Source organism: Bombus flavifrons, chromosome 16, assembly GCF_040668555.2.
Source record: "Bombus flavifrons isolate JBK064 chromosome 16, iyBomFlav1_principal, whole genome shotgun sequence".
Taxonomy (NCBI): domain Eukaryota; kingdom Metazoa; phylum Arthropoda; class Insecta; order Hymenoptera; family Apidae; genus Bombus; species Bombus flavifrons.
In genome coordinates this window covers 5347412-5367963 of record NC_138457.1, presented here as the reverse complement: position 1 = coordinate 5367963, position 20552 = coordinate 5347412, and the positions used below count along the sequence as shown (strand labels likewise).

Genomic DNA, 20552 nt, shown 5'->3' with positions numbered 1-20552 from the left:
CCACATATACTAGACTTCTATTATTACACTGGGTCGCTGGCTTAGACTCAGTCGGTGTTGGCTCCCTGAACCGTGAGAACGGCTCGTCGAACACCTGAGAACGCGTTCGCCGGCGATCCGTGCCGCACTCAGTCGTCTTCGAGAGCGTCGAACCGCTCGTGCTCACTGTTCGCGCCTCCCGTTTGTGCTCCCTCTTCGAATTCCAGCCCTTCGACTACTGTACGCGTAAATCTATTGGATAATCATCGCCACGATGCCCTACTACGGAGACAGTTTGCCCTATTACTATGGGGGACCCTTCTCTAATCACAGTTCATTGATGACCGGTGCTCCACGGTAAGCTTTTTCTTCATCCAATTATTTTCCTTTCCTCTTAGCCCTCCTAAGATACCCTGTATACAATATTTCTTTATTTTCATGAAAAAAATGCCTCGATTGACTTTTGGTAATTTGTTTTGCTGCCAGAGATATTTTTTTACATTTCATCGTGAAACAGTTTCCTTTTTTACAAATTTTGAACTTTTCTCTTTTTCACTCTATCTTAGTGGACACGCTGTTTACATTTGATTTTCATCGCCTTCTTTAGTTCCTCTTCACAACATGTGTTCTTCATTGTATCAATTTTTCTTCTTTTACGTCTAAATAAAATGACATGACAGACACAATTTCTTATTATTATGTCTTACAAGTGTACGTATACTACTTCTCATTGGGCGCTATGTTTAGTTCATCGTTTTTTACACTACAATTAAAGAGATTTTTCTTTTTCGAACAAAGGACTTTCTCGGAATACCGGTCATTTTGTACCATCTTCTGGCAAACATACACTTCGAGTTTGATTATTCCGCTGCACTTGTTCGTCCCGTTTGCCCCGATCGTCCATCTAATCCAAGCGAAAATAGCGTTCCACGAAGCGGTTCCTTTCTTCGCTTTCTTTCCCCGCTTTTCCTTCGCGGACCATTATTCTTGGTCGCGGAGTGACGTTCGTCGTCGCGGAGGCTTCTCTGGTTGTTAGTTACGTGAATGCGCGAGCAGCAATAAAGAAGCTAACCAAAATAGCAAGCTCATTTCCCAATTTTCCTTTGAGTAAGCCAATGGAAAATGAAAGGAAAATTCCATAGATCGGAACATGCTGGTGCAGCAGACGTGAAATTGTACGCACACGATACTCTGCAATTAGAATAACTCTGTTAGAATGTTATTGGGAATTTTGACAAACGATAAATACGACAAACGATCTGTCAAATCTCAAAGTTATTATCGAGATGGCGATTAATTGATTAATCCGCGGATTGGAGTAAATCACGAGGATCAGCAGGAGTAGCGGGCTCATCGAAAATATTAGCCTTTAAAAATAGCCAAGTGTCTGGACGTGTAGTTTCCACGTGATAAAACTCCGTCGCACTCGTTGCATTGCCAAAAAATCCTCTAGTAAAATCTGCAATTACGTTATCTTTTTTATAACACTGAAAGGTTTAATGTAAACGTTTGTAAATAATGTGCAAAGAATAAAATTATCGTTCTTGCATAAATGGAAAATCATTATAAGTAACGGTTAATACTATATACTGAGGATTAGTAAATAGAATTTTTAGTTATAAAACAATAATTAAGAGAGATTTCTTCCTTTTTGAATTTTTGAGTAACTTACAAAATTAATGCAACAAAAATATTAAACAATTTAAATCAATATCTTACGTACAGCGTATTTTTTAAATAGAAAATTATTTAGATAAATGTAAAAATGATCAGAAAATATAATTGGAAAATTACTTATCTAAATAAAATATGTAATACCAAAGACAATAGCTTAAAATTTGTAGAGAAGTGACAAGTGAAAAACCTGACGAGAAGTTTCAATCGCCTTTCATGATTAATATCGGTCAGTAGAACCATATGTGCGCTCAATTACTACTTGTTTGTCATCGTGTAACTGTTCAAATGCGTACAACTGATTCATGAATCGAAATCTGTCAATCATTCGTGGCCATGGCCGAAGCCAAATTCAGAGGCAACGCGCGTAACAAGTGTCCACGATGCGCTTTCCATCCCTGCAATGTAATGCATCGCGAGAAGAAGCTTCTGGTATTGAGACCATGCAATCGGAAGCTTATCAGGTCAGGTTCGAAACAATTACGCGACGCAAAAATTGCCGAGTCTTCTTAAACATTATGTAACTGTCCAAACGACGATTTGCTATTTTTTAGTCAACCTTCCTTACGATGAAAATTATTTTTACCAGCTTAGCATACTTTCTTCGTGTTTGACTCACCTATAAACAAACGATACGCTATATTCAGAATCTTTCTATTCCAAATTCAAGGTCTTTGAATCTTATTATTTAAAAAAATACCAAAGAGAAACCGCCAGAGAAGCATCCACGTTGCCTAGCAACCAGAATTTCATGATGTTATTCGCGTAGACCGCTCCATTCGCCGCTGTCCCGATACTCGCCACATCTGTCGACCATCTCTGAGTCCCCACTGTCCACTCTGCGTCGTTACTCTCCCGCGTCAGTGCCCAGCCGGCCTAGACGCGTCATCGACACCGCGGACATCGACGTCTCGACACCCAGGACCCTGACTCAGGAGAGTAGTCATCAAAGAAATCGTCTACGTCGTGACAGACCCACGATCAAAATCAGAAGCCAGGCCTTGAAAGATAATCCTGCTCTGAGACAACACAACGAAAGGCACGAGAAGTCTGTGGGCGAATTATTGGTTGAGAAGTTCTTGATCAAGGACAAGAAACTCGACGAGGCGGAGAAACGTTTGCAGTTGTTCCATCAAGTCAGTTTGGAAACGGAAGAAGACGAAGAGGGCCAAGATCTGCAACAGATAAAGAATAAAATTACTAGAAGATTCACGAGGAGAAGATCTTCGGCGGATATACAGTTGGATCCTGAACAGATAGAAAGAGAGGTAACTTACGCTCAAGTTCAGGCAAAGGTATTGGATACTCTGGTTGCTGAAGAACAAGCTGAGATCGAGAACGAGGTTCGTAGAGGGACTTTGATTAAGAAAGGTGCTCCCGGAGGACCAAGGACACTTCCTATCTTCTGCAGGAGCGTTGATGGAGAGCCTGGGTCTCAAGATGAGGAGGAAGCTACGTCGCAGAAGGTAAGGAAAACCTTAAAAAAGGTGAAAAAGAAAAAGAAAACTACCGAAAAGCCGTCACCGCCTGAGGGAGGTGAAAATTTAAGGGAACGTACGCCTAGTACCTCGAGCGACGCCTCTGCGGATGTTCAAACAAGCGAGAATGACGAGGAAAAAGTTCGAAAGCACTCGAGGCCGCAGATGTTCAAGGTCGAAGCCAGCAACAGTGTCGGAGACTTTTCTACCATTTGGGTGAACAGTAGTCCCGTGGAACAGTTCAGGGAAAGCGTGAAAATTCCCGTCCCTAAAAAATTACTTACACGGAAGACGGATAGACGTGAGGTTGAAGAAGAATCTGAAACGGAAATCGTGTTACCCGTGAAGAAACCCTATATAAAGGATACTTCGAGAAACAGCGTGTATTTCACGGTGAAGACGCCTCCGGAGACTCTAAAAAATGATCCTCTGAAGAAATTAGAAACTATTACCAATGGAATGAAACCAGAAAAAACGTCAGAGTCTCTTACAGAAAGAAAAATTAATCGAATCTTACCTGTAGATGTCACAGAAGAGGCTAAGAAAACGCCAGAGTATGCTAAAGAAAAAATACTTCATCAGATCTCATCTGAAAATGTGAAAGAAGAGAATAAGGATACGAACCAAAAGACATCCTCCAAGGATAAAATCTTCCCAAAAGAGAAGAAAGAAGTAATACAGAAAAAAGCCATTGAAATTCCCAAGCAGAAGAAATTAGAATTTCTAGATAAGAAGGTTCCAGAGTTTCCAGTGTCCTCTGTCGTCTCTGTTGCGAAGAAGGAGGAATCATTAGAACCCAAGATCTACGACGATCCCATGATCACAAGGGTTGATGAGAACAACGTGACGTTAAGTGTTGAGCCGTTGGCGAGCGAGAGCAGCGCCAGCGAAGCGCTTCCATCGGCTGCGGACAGGCTGCCAAAAGCGTCTAAAATTAATACGGATGAAAATAATGCCGTAGAAGCGCCAAAGTGTACGTTACGAGAACGGCAGTACCTGGCAAAACCGACGAAATCCGAACGCAACGAAGACGTCGTATCTTCGGGAAAGAAGGTGAACAAAGCTGTGACCTTGAAGAACGCCTCCAAAGTAGGTGTTTCTACTGAAGAGTCGAACGTAGATCATCTTGGACAGTCCTTGAAAGAAGATAATCTATTAACGAAGACTTCCTCTTCCCTTGATGATGCAAATAACAACCTCGTGATCAAAACGACCTTGTCAGAGGGTCTCAAAGGTGACACGCAAAAAGCAGAAGGTTCGGGAAAAGTCGCTGAAAAGATAGGAAAGCATGTAATAGAGGATGACAAGGATAGCAAGGTGAATGGGCAGAGTGTTGGAAAGATGGTAAAGAAAGGTGTCGAAGAAATTTCAAGATTGCCCTTCAAGGTGCCAACGAAGAAGACTGAGAGTAACAGAATAGAAAACAAAGCGGAGGCTAAGGCCAATTTGCAGAGTGCAACAAAGACTGAGACGCAAACAAACAAAGAGCCCAAGATCCCGTGGAGAACTAAACTTTCCAAGGTCGATACTCCTGGCGAGAGCAGTGTTGCTTTAGACAGAAGTATCAGTGTGGATTCTACACCTGTTCCAACCAAGGAACAGATAGATCCAAATGCTTTAAAACAGTCTGTATCCGTGGACGAAAGTTTGATGACCAAAATGGCTTTACAAAAACCAGCGGTAATTGGAGAGATTGGAAGCTTATCTAAAAGCACGTCCACGGAATCTATAGATTTCTGGAGCGAGATTAAGGGACCGGAGAGTCCTAAAGTGACGAAAGTGACCAACAAGGAATTCAATTTCGCTGGTTCCAAGAGTTCGGAGCCAGGTCAGGCGGTCGAGGACCTCGGCAGCGGGCAGCTGGACAAGAAAAAAGAGACTGATCCTAAAATAAGCGTCGCCACTCCGCCAGCCGAGTTCAGTAATATCGCTGTAATCGAGGAGGAGCGGAAGACCGAGGAGAAGTCGTCGAAATTCAAGACTGAACAGATAATATCCAGCACTGGAACGCTTTCAAGTACTTCAGAGAAGTCAGACTTTGATAAAGGTGATTCCACTCCTAAGAAAGGATTAAAGAAGAAGAAGAACCTATCTATAACAATCGACCAAGATGCGTACTCGACCGTAAAGAAGGCTCCTTTCAAGAGAGAAGACTCTTGGTCATCGACTATTTCTTTTAAATCCATGACGAATACTCCTGATACCACTGTTCCGGGTTCCGAAGTCCCCACACCGACCGCTGAGATTCCTGTGCCTGTAATAAACATCGAGGAAACGCCCACCCCGACTAGATCCGGTTCTCAGGTTCTGTATGAAGAGGACGAGCCCAAGACACCGACCAACGAATACCAAGAGATTGAAATATTGACAATGTCCAAGTGGAACAATCGCAGTGACCTTTCTAACGTCAACGAAGAGAAAGATATTTCAGTACCTTCCAAGGAAGCCAACGCGATTTGCAGTCCAGAAGATACTCCAGAGTCCTCTAAAAAGAAAAAGGTGGTTAGAAAAAAGAAATCTTCTACGATCAAGAAAAGCTCTACTAAGAAAGAGGGTAGTAAAGACAACAAGGGATCCAAGAAGAGTTCTACCAAGAAAAGTTCTGCCAAGAGTCAGGAAGTCTTGAAAACTTCAGAAGTAAAGAATTCCGCTAAACCTAATCCCAAAAATAATACACCTACTCAGAAACCCATAGATCTCATTAGGATGTTTTACACGACTCCATCGGCGTTGTTAACTGCTACACCCAGAGACTTGTCTAAGGTTCGTCGAGCCAAGATTAAGAGGAAAAAGCATCACTCCAGGACGCCATCCGTAAGCAGTGACAGTACCGGAAGTACCACTAGTACGGCAACCACGGAAAGCAGTGGATCCACGTGTACGGATGATGACCCGGAGCACAAGAGGATGAATTCCACCAGGAGTAACGACTCTGGCTTCGACGGTTCGCCAAGGATATCGAGTACTTATTCTATAGTATTTTTGGATCGTTTGTTCTGTTAGTGTAGACAGATTGCGCAATTTCGATTTTTTTCACGTTTGCCTTATCCCAGGATTCTGTTTAGTCGAACTGCCAGGAAGTTTGTTGCAGATTCGCAGAAATTTACCGTCTTCCCAGAGTGTGGGTGGTGTGTTTATGTTCAGAGGAACGTGCTGTTTTCAATATCTTTTTGATAACCATTGGCTTTTTGATTCATTTTACATAAACGTAAATATATTAAATTCGTCGAAAATATTAAAACCAGTTCCTTAAGAATATGGCAGTTTGCTAACTTGCGACTAACAGATATTGTTTGTAACTATTGTGACTAATGTGTGATTCACTCTATTACCTATAAGCTATTTTCTGCATGAAATTCTAGAGAGATACAAAGTCTTATGGTCAGGCTGTCAGAGTATCAGCAAACAATTAGCTGTTGCGTAACCGTTCCACATCCAGATGCATTCTCTGATCCAACAGTATCACGTGTTTCTGTTACAAACGTGAAGCCAGTTCTTCGTCGTTATGTAAGGTCGTTGTCATAGAGTCAACGACACTATTTACCAGTCTGTTTACAGGAAGTACCGTAATTATTAAGATGGTCTCCACTAGTTCTTCGTTGTCTCAATATCTCAATAAATAAATGAATATATATACATATATATATATATGTATAACTTTCTTGTATAACTTTCTGATATAGATACAATTAATTTGTCATAAATGGTCAATTATTGTTTAGTACCTTGATTTAAAACTAATGCACATGGTTGTGCCCATAGTGGTTCTATTTATAAGATGTGGCGCGGTTTCATAACAATACTCTAGACTTTACAATGCAGTCGCGATTAGTTGATGCTGCAAACAAGAGTTTCGAGATAAATTTAGATGGACGATGGGTTTATTGGGTATCAGTAGATAAAGAACCGCGAAAGACCGTTGTTCTCGCATTAAATTAGCTTTTTTCGTATAAACAAGGTGCATCAAAGGTATTTGTTATAAAATCAAACAAATAAGACCCAGAACGTTTAAAAATAGATTGTGATATGGCCTGTCACAAAAAGTGTGAGAAACTGACTGGAAATCTCTGTGGATTGAACCAAAAACTCGTGGCAGAAGCCTTGCAGGCGCTGAAGAAAGGTGAGTTACTTATTCCAACCCGCTAAAAGTACGGATCAAAGGAAAAACTAAGATTTTTCAATGTTTGGTACCTTCGAAAGAATATTTCTCACTTTTTTCATATCTGATCTTGAGCATTGGCCGTGCAGTCAGACTTGGCTGGTCCAAGAAGTGTATTCATCTATGACTTTGCCGCAATTCCACGTGGCTGTCATAAATCCATTCACTCTGACTAGAAAATAGTTTGGTAGACGATACCGTAATTCCGGCAATATGAAATTATATCGTGGTTAAATCGGTCTCTAGTGCTTATATCTATTATAATCTTCCTACCTGTCCCTTAATCGATCATTTATGTTGTGTTCCTCGTGTCCCGTTCGCGTCATAAAACGGTCAGTTCTATTTTTGGGAAATGCTAGTCGGCCAACATACAGCGTGTTTATATGCCAAAGCCAGATCGATAATTAATTCGCTTATTAATCAAGATTTGACGAACATTTGAGCAACCAGACGTTCTTTGGCCCGAGAAGATCCCGGAAGAGAATCTAATACGATCGTACTCCTTCTACAAATCTTGTCCAATAGTTACTTGTTCCCCTTTACTCATTAGTAAGTATCTTTAAGATGTCAAACAGGCAATTTTTACGACCTGAGACTTTAAAAAGAGATGCACTGCAAGTATTTCAATGTCGTTTGCCTTATGGATGCGAAAATAAGACTAACCATGACATTTATAAATTGCTCCAATCGGTAGATCGATTGATATATTATTTCTATTTTAATTTCACAGCACCTTCGCAGTCGTCGGACAACCAGAGGAATTCAGACTCTTCAGACCATTTCCCTAGTGGAAGGATTACGCCACCGGCCACCAATCTTCCAAGGTTCAAGAAGTACACCGTGACGGATTTCAATTTCCTAAAAGTGAGTTTGCTGCCCAAGGCGGCTCATCATTATAAACGGTCGTTAACAGATTTTAGCCACGATCGTCGTGTTTACCGTGGCGCGTGCAACTCTCGGGCCTCTGCCAAGGTCCCGGCTGACGAAACGCCCAAATTATTCACTTCGAGATGATGGAAAGCTTCGTCTACGACGGATTATCTTTCTTCTATCAAAAACTTGCGTCAGTAACTTTCAGGGTTCTCTACATAAATCTGAAATAACAAGAATTGTTTACATTCTAAATAACTTTATGCAATTTTGGAAAAGGAAGCATTTATATTTTTGTTATTAGAAAATTGAGATAGTTTAAACAAGAGAAATTTGAGAGGATTTTAGATTTTCTGCTCAATGAATTGATTTGATACAGGTTTCTTTTAAATATTCGTAGATGTACCTACTTTACATAAAATATATGAGCTCCCTTGGCTCACCAGGATGAAAGCCAATCGGTATCACGTGTATACCTGTAACACGTGAACCCAACTTGATTGATTCACAAGGTATCCTTGCGAAATGATCCAAACTAGGAGGTGCGACGAACCTTCGACCTCCTAATCTACGCTCGACCCAACGCTATCACAATGTTAAAAAGCTTTAAATCTCCTCGACAGTGAAGAGTTTCTTATGCATAAATTTTAGACATGAGGTAGTTTAATATCTTGAAATACCTGTATTGAAAGATAATAGGGTTTTATAGTCAGGTGACTTATCAGTGAGTAAATTTATAGAGAAGAAAGTTTAAAACGAATTTAATTTTGCGAAGGACCTCACGCAAATAGACTCACCTAAATTAGCTGCACGCAACGAATTATTTTTAACGAGTCCGAGGCACTCTCACGTGCGACATTCTAGCTTTAGACGCATGAACTTTCCACCGTGTGCCATTTTCACTCTATCAGACCTGGATTTCCACCTGGTAACAGAACCTTGCCTCACTTTTCACGACTACAGTCATTTTATAAGAATTACTCCCGGTGGATATTTCTTCCATATCTAGTCCCAAGTTAGATCCTCTCCAATAATACGATACGTTAATCAATGAATTTTGAGACCTAAAAGATTCGAAAATACAAATTAAAAAATTCCTAAAATTGGTTTTCTTAAAAGCAAAAGCAGAAATTATAACGTTTGTTATTTTTCTTTAGGTCCTAGGAAAAGGCAGTTTTGGCAAAGTGTTGTTAGCCGAACTCCGAGGCACTGAGTGTGTATACGCAGTAAAGTGCCTGAAGAAGGACGTAGTTCTTGAAGACGACGACGTAGAATGTACCTTAATCGAAAGAAAAGTCCTGACTCTAGCTACGAGGCACCCATACCTCTGTCACCTGTTTTGCACCTTTCAGACAGACTCCCATTTGTTCTTCGTAATGGAATACCTGAACGGCGGTGACTTGATGTTTCATATTCAAAAGTCGGGTCGTTTCCCAGAACCAAGAGCTCGATTCTACGCAGCTGAGATTTGGTCTGGCTTAAATTTCTTGCACAAGAAAGGAATAGTGTACAGAGACTTGAAATTAGACAATGTGCTGCTTGATTTCGACGGACATATTAGGATAGCTGATTTTGGCATGTGCAAGCTGCAAATTTTTCTCGACAGAACCGCCGACACCTTCTGTGGAACGCCTGATTACATGGCTCCCGAGGTAAAAGAAGATGACAAACGTAATGAAAAATATTCCTTGTGTAATAGAATCATTTTTCTCTTATCAAATAGCATGAGCGAGCTATTTAATTTAATTGGAATTATTGGCCGTCGAAGGAATCCAAGTTCCAAAATTAAGACACTAAAAGCGACGCTCAAAGAGCCGCGATTCGTTGGTCTCTTTAAGTTAACCAACTGACTGTTTCCGCATTGCAGATCATAAAGGGACTGAAATACAATCAGGCGGTAGACTGGTGGTCGTACGGCGTGCTTCTGTACGAGATGCTCACGGGACAGTCGCCATTCTCCGGCTGCGACGAGGATGAGCTATTTTGGAGTATATGCAACGAAAGACCGTTTATACCTCGTTACCTGAGCCAAGATTCCAGCGACATATTGGTCGCCCTTCTGGAAAAAGACTCTGGGAAAAGGCTTCCTGGTCACGAAATTGCGCTGCACTCTTTCTTCCAAGTAATTAATCTTGTAGAATCAATTTACGGACTGGTCTCCATTCACGAACACAGACGAAGACCATTCTGTGTAATTGAAACTTCTCATATGAACTGTGAAATTCATAAAACAATTAATATGTTCATTTCTCCAGCAATTGCCATGGGATAGATTAGAAAGGAGGCAACTGGAACCACCTTTCAAGCCAGCCCTGGAGCATACTTTAGATACGAAGTACTTTGACACAGCGTTCACTGCTGAAAGACCACGACTGACTCCTGTACCTGAACAGATCCTCACCTCCATGGACCAGGGCGTCTTCCGTGGGTTTTCCTATACAAACCCAAATGCAACAGACTGAAGAAACTATCAGAGACGTGCCACGACTTCACAGATTTGCACGTTGGCGGTATTCAACGTGGTGTTCTTGTCTTACGACGTTAATGGTCCTGATGATCATTTGAAAGTTGATTCGAACGAAAGAAGAGGTGCTTACGCTCGTTTCTTGGCAAACGGAGAAAACTGAATATTACTTTAGAGTCTATCAGGACAGACAATTGACTGAGTCTCGATGAAATCATTGAGGATGACGGCATTCGTCGGGAAAGATATTCTATGAGCGGTTCTAGCAAGGGTCAATATCTCTGAATCGCTCTCGATGATAAATGCTAGGTTTTTATAACGTAGAGGCCGCATTGCGTTTATAGGACACATAGATTAGCCATTCGTGGAACTTAAATGAGGTGTCTAGTGTTTACAGAGTCAAGCTCGGCCGCGAGAAAACCGATTCATTCAATTGGATGTTATGTTTCGTTTTTTAAAGCGTTCTTTCTAAACAAAAATCGTGATGGGCCGAAAGTTCTACTGACGTTGGCTACAATGATATTTCAAATAAAACAATAGACAACATGCCTTAAATTATAATTAACGTGATGAACAGTAAAATATTTTAGAAAGAAGATATCACGATCAGATAACCGGAAGATGCTCGCAGACCTCTAATTGCACCGCGTTCCAGCGTTTATTCTAAACCTCTAGCGTTACACCGCGGTCAGGTTATTAATACTCCGAGTGGCTCATTACTTTGGCCACGATAAATACTGTCTCGAGCGTCTTCCACCCACAGACGACTGCTCTCGCTCTTCCTGTCTTCCCTTCTTTTTTTTTTTTTTTTTTTCATGAAAGGACCGCGTTTTCTTTTCGTTTTCGTCGTTCTTCGCCACCTTTACTTCATTTTCTTTCACGAATCCTACACCTTTCATGTCTCTTTCCCTTTTCCCATTTTTCCTCCACTCATCTTTTTTTTCTATTTCTATCCTGTCTACCGTCCACGTCTATCTTTCTCTTCTCCATACGTTTTCTCGTGTTCCTTCTCGCTTTTCGGGTCGCACACTTGGCTCCGCACTGACTATACGCTAACTTTAGCACACGGTAGAATTGGCAAAGCACCACGATTCGGCAACGAAGTCGAGACACGTTGAAGAAGACTCCAGGACACTTCACATGGATGTCTGAAATACAATCAATTTAATTCTAAGATACTTGTCGACATAATTTAACAAGGAAGATCGATTCTGACATAATATTTGGTAGATATCGCTGATCTTTAAATTGTGATAATCATGAAAATGATATAGAGAGAGCCTAGAGTTAGGTAGAGGTCGATAGCAAAAGAAATGGAGAAAAAGCATTAACTGATAGACCCATTAGCCGGCTAATTGATTCAATTGGATCATTCCGACACGGATGGTGAGTTAAGCGGTCGCACTTAATAATTAATTACTCTCTAAAGAACATGGACATTGCTATCTTTAATTGAAACTTAAAATAAACTCGAAAGTCTGTTCTTATTTTAAAAGCCTAAATAAATGGACCTTTCCTTAAGATCGTAGGAATATCCAACCATCGTTAATGTAGCAATTTGTGATCGATAGTTTTTCGAATTTAAAAGGTATTTAGCGAAGCCTCCAACGCAGATTACGTAGAAGCGAAAGGTCGAGAAACGAAGAACGATGGAAGGTGTACGCGCGTAGTTCCGCGAAGCGGAGATCGGATCAGTGAGGGTGGAAGGGGATAAATCGAAACGCTAAGCAGCTCGAGAAATTGAAACGAGGAAAGATTTAGAGAGGAAAGAGACGTCGTAGGAAGAGCCCGCAAAAACCGACCGACCGAGAGGATCGGTCAATGGACCCTGAATCCGCGGCTTCTTACTTTCTGCTCTTTAACCGACTGTTATAAACAGATTATTTCGAAAGTGTCGTTATTTAAATATTTTTTACTTACCTTCGAACAGGATTTTTAAAGCGCTCATAGCTGTCTGTAGTTTCGTTCATATAACGAATATTGTTAACAATCAACTATAGCGAGGATTTCTAATACCTTGACAAAGTTTTTCATGGTTTAGAAACACTCGAGGTATCAAGTTTTGTATAAAATTAATACTAAAAAAAAAGTGTGTTCTCTGCTTCATTTCCAATCCTGTATAAATCCTACGCCTCTAAAAGTTATTCTTCATTCTTCCAAACAAAGTCTAATTCCGTAAGCTGTGCAAAGGCTAATCAAAATTCTAATCCGATCATCGAACCGCTACATAAAAAGCTTCTAGATACTGATGATATCATTCGACGTCGCGGATATCGATAACTAAAAATAAGAGAGAATATACCGGCCGTGAAATCTGGGAGGGGCAAACGGTTGAAACGCGAGGAAACCAAGAGGAAAGGCTTTACGACGTGTTCAAGGGAACACAGACGCTCGAAATCGAAGCTTTTAACGAGAAGTGCAGACTTATTTGACGGTGCAGCGACTGCGGGGCGCCCGCAGGGCCGCACACACTCTCTCCCTCTCTCTTTCTCTCTCGCCCCTATAAATAGACTCGACGCTACCACGATTGCGGCCCTACATCGTGCGGCTATTTTCGACAGGCATCGCTACTCGTTACAGTTCTCCGTACGCCCGCTCCACGACGAGTTTCTATCGTCCACGGCTCTTCAAACCCGCGAACAAAGACACAGATGCGCTGTTTACGCCGCGAGCAACAAGAATCTGCCGATCGTAGCGGCTCCTTGACGACCTGCTGCTCCTCCAGGTCGTACTTGCTCTTCTGAACACGTTCATCGTTTCTAAAATGGATATTTATCGCGATTTAGTAGATGTCTAATCGATAGTTAATCGTAGTGAAACGAAGTGTAATAATTTTAGTGTGGTACCCGGTTGAAATCCAAAAATTTTCGTGGAGATATTCGAATCTAGTGACCTGTCGTTTCAACTTTGTCGGTGTTCCATGGAAATTATTTAAGTGGAAAACCAGACGGTCCATTCACTCCATAATAAGCGTGCCTTAAAGGGATGTTTAACGAAAAGACGTAGACCAGAATCTTTTCTGCATTTCCTCAGCGATGGTAATGATAACTCGATACGGAAACAGCATCGGTGCTAAGTAGAATACTCCACGGATAGACTGCCGAGGATGTTCAGCTCGCTGAGACTGACCACCATGCGCTCGCATAAGAACCGTGCTCGACCAGGAAGCGTGGCCACGTCCGCCAGTTCCGATTCAGTTCGACCCGACGAGATCACATCTCAGTCTTACCATACGCACAGTTTCTTGCTACTAGACGATCAGGACAGTCCTGTATCCACTCCTTCCAGTGTTTCTTCTAAAGTAGCTCAAGTTAGGGTGGAACGCGAAGGAGGAAGTCTCGGAGTTACCCTTAGGGGTGGAGTTTCTAGAGCTCTGGTAGTCACTGGAGTGAAATCTGATGGACCAGCGGCAAAAGAAGGAAGAGTTAGGCCTGGAGATAGATTATTAGCTGTGGATGATACTGAATTGAGAGGTTTGACCTTGGCAGAGGCTCAAAGAGCGCTTAGAAGAAGTTCCGATGCTCCTGTGGCTTCCTTGACTATTGAGTATGACGTTGCTAACATGGAAGAGGCCAGGGCAGCTACTTCCGGTTCCCTTCTGGTGCAATTGGAACGTGGACTCTCGGGTACCTTAATCGAACAGTGCATTTCCAATTTCAACTTAAATAATTAACTTGTATATTTGTAATTACATATATATGTAATTTCAGGAGAACTGGGTCTAACAGTAAGAGAAACACCAAACGGAGTCTACATTGAAAGTTTAAGACCAGCAAGTACCGCAGATCGCTGTGGCGCTCTGCAACCTGGAGACAAACTATTAGCAGTGGACGAAACCCCCGTCCAGGATGCAGTGACAGCCGCCAAACTGCTCAGAAACAACTTCGACTCTCGCATAGCTAGGCTACAGATCTTACCTAGGCCTCCTAGTGCTTCACAGAGAACAGTCAAGAGAAGGGCGCAGCCACAAGCGCAACAGACCTCCAATCAAACTCTGCAAACGAAAGAGAGCCTGACTGTGGTTCTTAGACCAGATCACAAAGGATTTGGACTTGCTTTAAAGCTCGCTGAAGATCGTCTAAATTATGTCGTCAGTCTATTAGAAGCTGGAGGTCCAGCTGAACGCAGCGGAGTGCTTTTGCCTGGAGATAAAGTTCTTGCAATTAATCGTAGAATGCTCAGAGATCTTCAGCCAGCTGAGGTAACTGGCATTTTGGAAACTTCTCAAATGGTAATTAGCATAATTACGTTGTAGTGATTCTTCATATTTTATTTTTATTTATTAAGCGCCGACTTTATCTAAATCTTTTCGTATTCTGTTGTTTTATTCTTTTCCCTCTTCTGTTTCTTTTACTTCAACCTCTAAGTTATTAGAGAACAGTTCTTAAATTTCAAGTTTCTTCTTCTCGACAGATCGAGCTAGTAACGGAGTACAAGGTCGGTGGACCAGTTGTACCCAGCTCAGGAGTGTTCACGGTGCGAGTAGCGAGACCTATTGGCGGACAGCCTGATGTAGGTCTCACAGTGAACGAGGATTTGATCATTACCGAGGTTCGTAAGGGATCTCTGGCTTACAGAACCGGCAGCCTAGCTCCAGGGGACAGGCTATTAGCTATAGACGGGCAAAAACTAGACCCTGGCGACCTCAGACAAGCCGCACAGCTGTTACATCGACCAGGGAACTCGGTTATCGCCCTGACCGTTAGGAAGCCGGACCCTACCTCGGAAACCAGGTAACTACATGACCTACAAGTACCGACTAAACTCTTCTTAACTCTTCAGTGCTTCCTACTTCCCTAAGGTTGTAAAGAGCACATGGCATGGAGAAATAATGACGAAATATTGAATTTTATAGAGAGTACTGCAAGGAGTCCAGTATAGGAAGCGATTCAGTGCAACAGTATCCTTCAGGAATTCTTCGACCAGCTAGGGAGAGTCTACCTAGTGTAGACAGTGCAGTGGATTCTTGGGGAGAGCTAGGAGAAAACAGTGGGACAGGTCCGGAGATTCTGAGGCTTTGGGATACAGCTTCGGTGGATAGTGGTCAACTGGATGTACACATGCCTCCTTATCCTGGGTAAGAATAGAACTTATAAATTTTTTTTCCTGTTTTATTACATAATAGTTTTTTTACTTAAAGGCATTTTTCTAAAAATAATAATTTATTTTAATCTTTTCCCCATTCTCAGGCCACAGGAATGCAGCAACTCAGACAGGCCTCAACAGATAGTTCACGTCTCCTTACACAAGGACCCAGTATACGAGGACTTTGGCTTCTCCGTATCCGATGGTCTGTATGAGCGTGGAGTTTATATAAATCGTCTTCGGCCTGGAGGACCCTGCGATGGCGTTCTAAAACCTTATGACAGAATTCTACGAGTAAACGAGGCCAGCACAGAAGATTGCGACTGTTGCTTGGCTGTCCCGTTGATCGCTGCGGCTGGTCCACGTTTGGACCTCACCGTAGCCCGACCGGTATCTCCTCCTAACATTATAAAAACTCTGTAAAGGAGAGCAAATCGGTGTGACGAAGCAGTGTAACGAGGAAAATGGTGGTGAACATATCTGGTATATTTTTATACACACCTGTATTTTATTTATAAAAATAAATGTATAGATTGCTTTCAGCTAGAACATCTCCTGCATACAATTCACGCATACCATATCTGAACACACGCTTGAAGAACGTCAACGTGACAATTATTTAACCCTCCACGAATTATTTCTAGAATTTCTAGAGGGAGGTATAATTGCTGGAATTAATATAATAAGGCACTACGCGGTTTTAACGACTGTAATTAGAAAATCTAAATTAAGTTAGCATCCAAAAAGGAGCAGTCCAATTTTTAAGACCTTACTGTATTCGTTCCGCCAATTATACTTCCAAACTTCATACATTAATATAAAATATTATTTCGGTGGTAATAGTCCATACAAGCGAAAGTCTACTGGGAGTATTATCAAGACAAATTTTCATAGAGGGTTAAAGTGCTATAACAACCTAAGGAGCTGATGATATTCAACCACAACACCTGAGCTAGCTGGAAGAAGGTATTGAATTTGAAACCTAATCGATAGTATGTGAATATCGCTCGACATCGATCGATACAGTTGAAATCTGATTTCTATCTATTCACCATTGTTTTCGCAACAGGGGAATGTAATCGATCTTAAAGGCTAATTGACCCAGCAATTAGCTATGAAGGCTAACGATTTTGCGAATTATATACTCCCACCTTGCCAGCAAGTCTATTCGCCTGTGAGAAGCAAGATAACATAAACGTAAAATCGTCTTAATCCCTTAACCTACAACATCGAGTTAAACTCATGGTACGTCCTTCGGGCCAAACATGAAGAACACGTGCGAGAAACGTGGTACGTCCTTCAGGCCAATCATAAACAAAACGAACATGAAACGTACGTTCTTCGGGCTACATGCGACAAACACATTTTGTTCTTGGCCGCATTCGGAACTTAAATCGTACGGCAAGGGGTTAAAATAATCCCTAAAACGAACAAAAAAGGGCAATCAACTTTGAGTACTAAATGAATTACTCCTTTGTGCAGAATAATACTAATAAAATATGTACGTGTATATAAATATTTTTGTCATCATATGAGTTTTGATCCGTGTATATTGTTTTAACTAGAATGCTATATCTTCCCTTTATACTTCCCATGTAAATATCTGAATCACTATAACTGAGATACCATATATCAACAGAAAAAACTCATATGAACTTGTCAAATATAAAATTAGTCGAATATAACTCAGACTAGACTGCAAGCAATTGATGCTTCTTTCCAGTCCATCCATTTACCATAAAGGAACTATTGCTGCCGTTACGGTCTTTATCATAATACTTCGGAAGCGCTGTTCGACTCTCTTTCTCTATTCTCTGATCGTACTTCGCTTTATTGTAGCACAACACACCGAGTATGGCCAACGTCATACCGAATATGTTTAACCACGTCACTGGGTTCCCAAGCACGAACAAAGTTACCGCGATTACGAATATACGTTTACTCGCGCTGGCCACTGCATAAGTTAAAGGGGTAACGATAGACAGTACAGAAAACGCGATGATGTTTTGCAACCAATTCAGCACACCATCTAATAGTAATAAGCATATTATATAATAACTTAAATCAGCAGATTCTCCAGTAACTGGATCGTATATCAACCTCCACAGATCGTATAATAACCATATAGGTGAAAATAATATCAGTGCCAGGCGGCCCAAAATAAGTAGAAGCCTCAAGTGATGTATTCCTGTGTCATGTAGCACCTGAAAACAAATGTATCATTAGTATTATAGATCCACAGCCATAATATGAGCACTAAATTAGTTTAAGTACCTTTTTAGAATAAATATTCTGCAAGGAGAATGCCATGGTAGATGCTAAGGCACTCAACAAGCCAATCATATTAAAACTGAGCTCTGTAAGCGTGGCTACAGCCACACCTACCACGATTGGGACTAGGCTAAGATACACTTTCCAAGTTTGCTTTTCCTTCAGTATGATTCTTGAGAGGAATACCGTGAAGAAGGGCATTGTAGCCTTCACTGGGACAGAGCCAAACTTTAGTTAATATATGGGATTTATAAAGTAAAAAAATAAGCAATGTATTCATAAAAACTAGTTCTAAAATGTATGCATTACAATTTTGAATAATAATTAGAAGAAATACATGTATTTATCTAGTAGGCAGAAGTGCAAAATTAGATAAAAGACTTATCTTTAATTTGCTTCATTAATGAATCATTTATCAACTTGAATCATGAGATAACATCTATTCCAACTACGCAAAACTTGAAGCTGCGGTTGTTAAAGATTGGACATTTTGAAGTATTTCTTTTCAAACATTCATAAATACATGTAAACAAGCAATTAAAGCGATTAAAATCATTCAGAGTTATCATCATTATCACAATGCAAAGATATAGATTGTATGGCATTAGCTCGCGCGCGTTTAGGAGTAAAGGTCGGCTTGTTTTATTTTTAAAGATGGATCTACGTGCGAAACACGTGACTGTCAAAATAATATCTCATACCAGTATGAGCGTAAGAGACGGGCACTTTCCAAATGCTGACGTGGCTGAACACGTTTGCGAGGAATTTGCCCAGGGCGAGTGGTACGATTAACCGTAGATAGTATCCCCAGGGAATATCATTGGAATATTTTCTAACGCCCCATAGATTGAAGAAGGGGCCTGAATAAACGGTGATGGAGGTTAACTGGACCATGGTTACTGTCATCGGGTAAGGAAATTCCGACAACAGCATCTTGCCAACGACGTTACTGCTGCTCGAGATTCCATACCAGAGCAGGCACAGGAACAATATGGTGACCACTTCGCGGCTGTTCCGCCGATCGTCCATGATTGCGCGAACGATCCTCTTATAATATCTTCTCAGTGATCACTCCATACGTTTACGCAGCCGGTTGACACAATACTCCCAACTAATCGGTATATGCGGCCGCTGCCACAGACGGAATTTAACCACAGCGTCCACAGCTGGCATTTCTCTCTCCCTCCTAATGAGTTTCCCCTCTCTCCTTGCGTAATATCACGGGAACACGTGGCGCACGCCTCGAACTGAAATGAAACATGTTCAATCAACGTGCATACAATTCACTCGAGTCGCACGACTTGCTAGAGCGTTTAGCAACCTGGGTCATCTCGCAAAATAAGTTACTAATAGTATTAGTGAATTTAGAAGTTGCAAGTTGTAGCCTGTTGCATAAATGTTTTTGCGATTTAATTCCATTTCTTCGGAAACGGAAATTTGTTCTAACCAATTCTTTAGTGAGTAGGTAAAAATAAATTTTGATCAAAACACGATAAGTAATAACTACACTATAATATATTCTGTATTGTTGTCTTTTACTTGTGGTTCTAATAGTACAAATTAATTTCATTTATTTTCCGCTTTATATCTGAGATTCTAGTAGTATACAGACCGAAAACTTTTACACGCCACTGTATATTAAAGATACAATATGTTGGCGGCAAAAATAGCATAAGTTGAGTTATACTGTTTTGTCCATAGTTTTCTGACTTATACTCTCTTGACCGTCCACCAGAGAATTTTGTTCCATGTTTTCCAATCTTTTTCTCATGAAGTAGTAATCTTTCTAGTTGTACCATAATTTTGAGAACATCCTGTACATATAACCCTACTTATCTCTGTTATAATTATTCATAATATAATAAATGTGATATCAGAGAGAAAATAATACGCATACTTTGATTCAATGGTCAATTTACTATCTGAGAAATTAATATTCGGAAAAGCAGTTTTCTATAACATCTGAAGTTTATGAATGTAGTTCTATTTCTATCGTAAGATTTTGGTCATGGGGTTTTATTTATCTCAGCTGTCTCGATTTGTTGAATGGAATATAGTAAAGACAATGAAATAGTAAAATTTGTTGTCAGTAATACCAATAGTTACCTCACATAATCCCTATAGACACTATAGATGAACGAATGTAAATGTAATTATTTTATAATACGCTCTTAAGTTATTAATAAACAAAAGTAACACAATTATTTATGAAAGCTATTAAAGGCATGCGTTCAATTAGAAGCTTCGATCAACTAAATTTATTCATTATTTTACATCCCCATTATTACACCTTTATATGAATTTAATTGCGAGACCTAAAACTACTTAAAGCTTTAATTTTATCTATCTACTTTTCTCGGAAAATATTATGCTCGGTAATTATATACATATTTTGTTTGAGGAAGAATCGCAATAATTAGAAATGGTTAGAAAAACTAGGTCAACAGATGATTTTTTCCTGGGCATAAACATAAACGCAGTTTTCACAAAATAGATGGCAGTAAATCTCGATGGAGGGATGTCCCGTTTTGTATAAAGCGGGTGTTAGTTGCATATTTTTAAAACCAAATAC

General features: G+C 40.7%; 3 protein-coding genes across 4 annotated transcripts; 2 read left to right on the top strand and 1 right to left on the bottom strand.

Annotated features, from left to right (window-relative positions):
- The first annotated feature begins 64 nt into the window (after positions 1-64).
- LOC138188113 (uncharacterized) lies at positions 65-11435 on the top strand. Its single transcript, XM_069129593.1, has 6 exons — positions 65-336; positions 2423-6093; positions 8021-8154; positions 9318-9812; positions 10028-10282; positions 10416-11435. Exons 1-6 carry the CDS (start codon positions 254-256, stop codon positions 10620-10622), a joined length of 4845 nt encoding a protein of 1614 aa, XP_068985694.1. The 5' UTR covers positions 65-253; the 3' UTR covers positions 10623-11435.
- Positions 11436-11580: 145 nt separating this feature from the next.
- Positions 11581-16258, top strand: Grip (Glutamate receptor interacting protein). The gene is made up of 5 exons (XM_069129597.1): positions 11581-14250; positions 14335-14855; positions 15038-15357; positions 15480-15701; positions 15814-16258. Exons 1-5 carry the CDS (start codon positions 13731-13733, stop codon positions 16130-16132), a joined length of 1902 nt encoding a protein of 633 aa, XP_068985698.1. The 5' UTR covers positions 11581-13730; the 3' UTR covers positions 16133-16258.
- LOC138188118 (solute carrier family 35 member E1 homolog) lies at positions 16196-19191 on the bottom strand. 2 transcript variants are annotated; one of them, XM_069129603.1, is made up of 4 exons: positions 18682-19191; positions 17984-18192; positions 17446-17913; positions 16196-17130 (listed from the first exon to the last, which is right to left on the bottom strand). In XM_069129603.1, exons 1-4 carry the CDS (start codon positions 19007-19009, stop codon positions 17119-17121), a joined length of 1017 nt encoding a protein of 338 aa, XP_068985704.1. In that variant the 5' UTR covers positions 19010-19191; the 3' UTR covers positions 16196-17118. The 2 variants fall into 2 exon arrangements, with proteins under 2 accessions (XP_068985704.1, XP_068985703.1); XM_069129602.1 differs by having other exon boundaries at positions 16196-17913; positions 18682-19189.
- Positions 19192-20552: the final 1361 nt, after the last annotated feature.

Excerpts from the sequence above, each read along its gene's own strand:
- Grip (XM_069129597.1), top strand. The coding sequence starts at position 13,731 with ATGTTCAGCTCGCTGAGACTGACCACCATGCGCTCGCATAAGAACCGT. Across the intron at positions 14,251-14,334 it reads ATTGGAACGTGGACTCTCGG|GAGAACTGGGTCTAACAGTA; the intron begins GTACCTTAATCG and ends ATGTAATTTCAG. Across the intron at positions 14,856-15,037 it reads TTTTGGAAACTTCTCAAATG|ATCGAGCTAGTAACGGAGTA; the intron begins GTAATTAGCATA and ends TCTTCTCGACAG.
- LOC138188113 (XM_069129593.1), top strand. The coding sequence starts at position 254 with ATGCCCTACTACGGAGACAGTTTGCCCTATTACTATGGGGGACCCTTC. Across the intron at positions 337-2,422 it reads TTGATGACCGGTGCTCCACG|ACCGCTCCATTCGCCGCTGT; the intron begins GTAAGCTTTTTC and ends TTATTCGCGTAG. Across the intron at positions 9,813-10,027 it reads CTGATTACATGGCTCCCGAG|ATCATAAAGGGACTGAAATA; the intron begins GTAAAAGAAGAT and ends TCCGCATTGCAG.
- LOC138188118 (XM_069129602.1), bottom strand. The coding sequence starts at position 19,009 with ATGGACGATCGGCGGAACAGCCGCGAAGTGGTCACCATATTGTTCCTG. Across the intron at positions 18,193-18,681 it reads CGTCTCTTACGCTCATACTG|TGAAGGCTACAATGCCCTTC; the intron begins GTATGAGATATT and ends GCTCTGTCCCAG. Across the intron at positions 17,914-17,983 it reads AGAATATTTATTCTAAAAAG|GTGCTACATGACACAGGAAT; the intron begins GTACTTAAACTA and ends ATTTGTTTTCAG.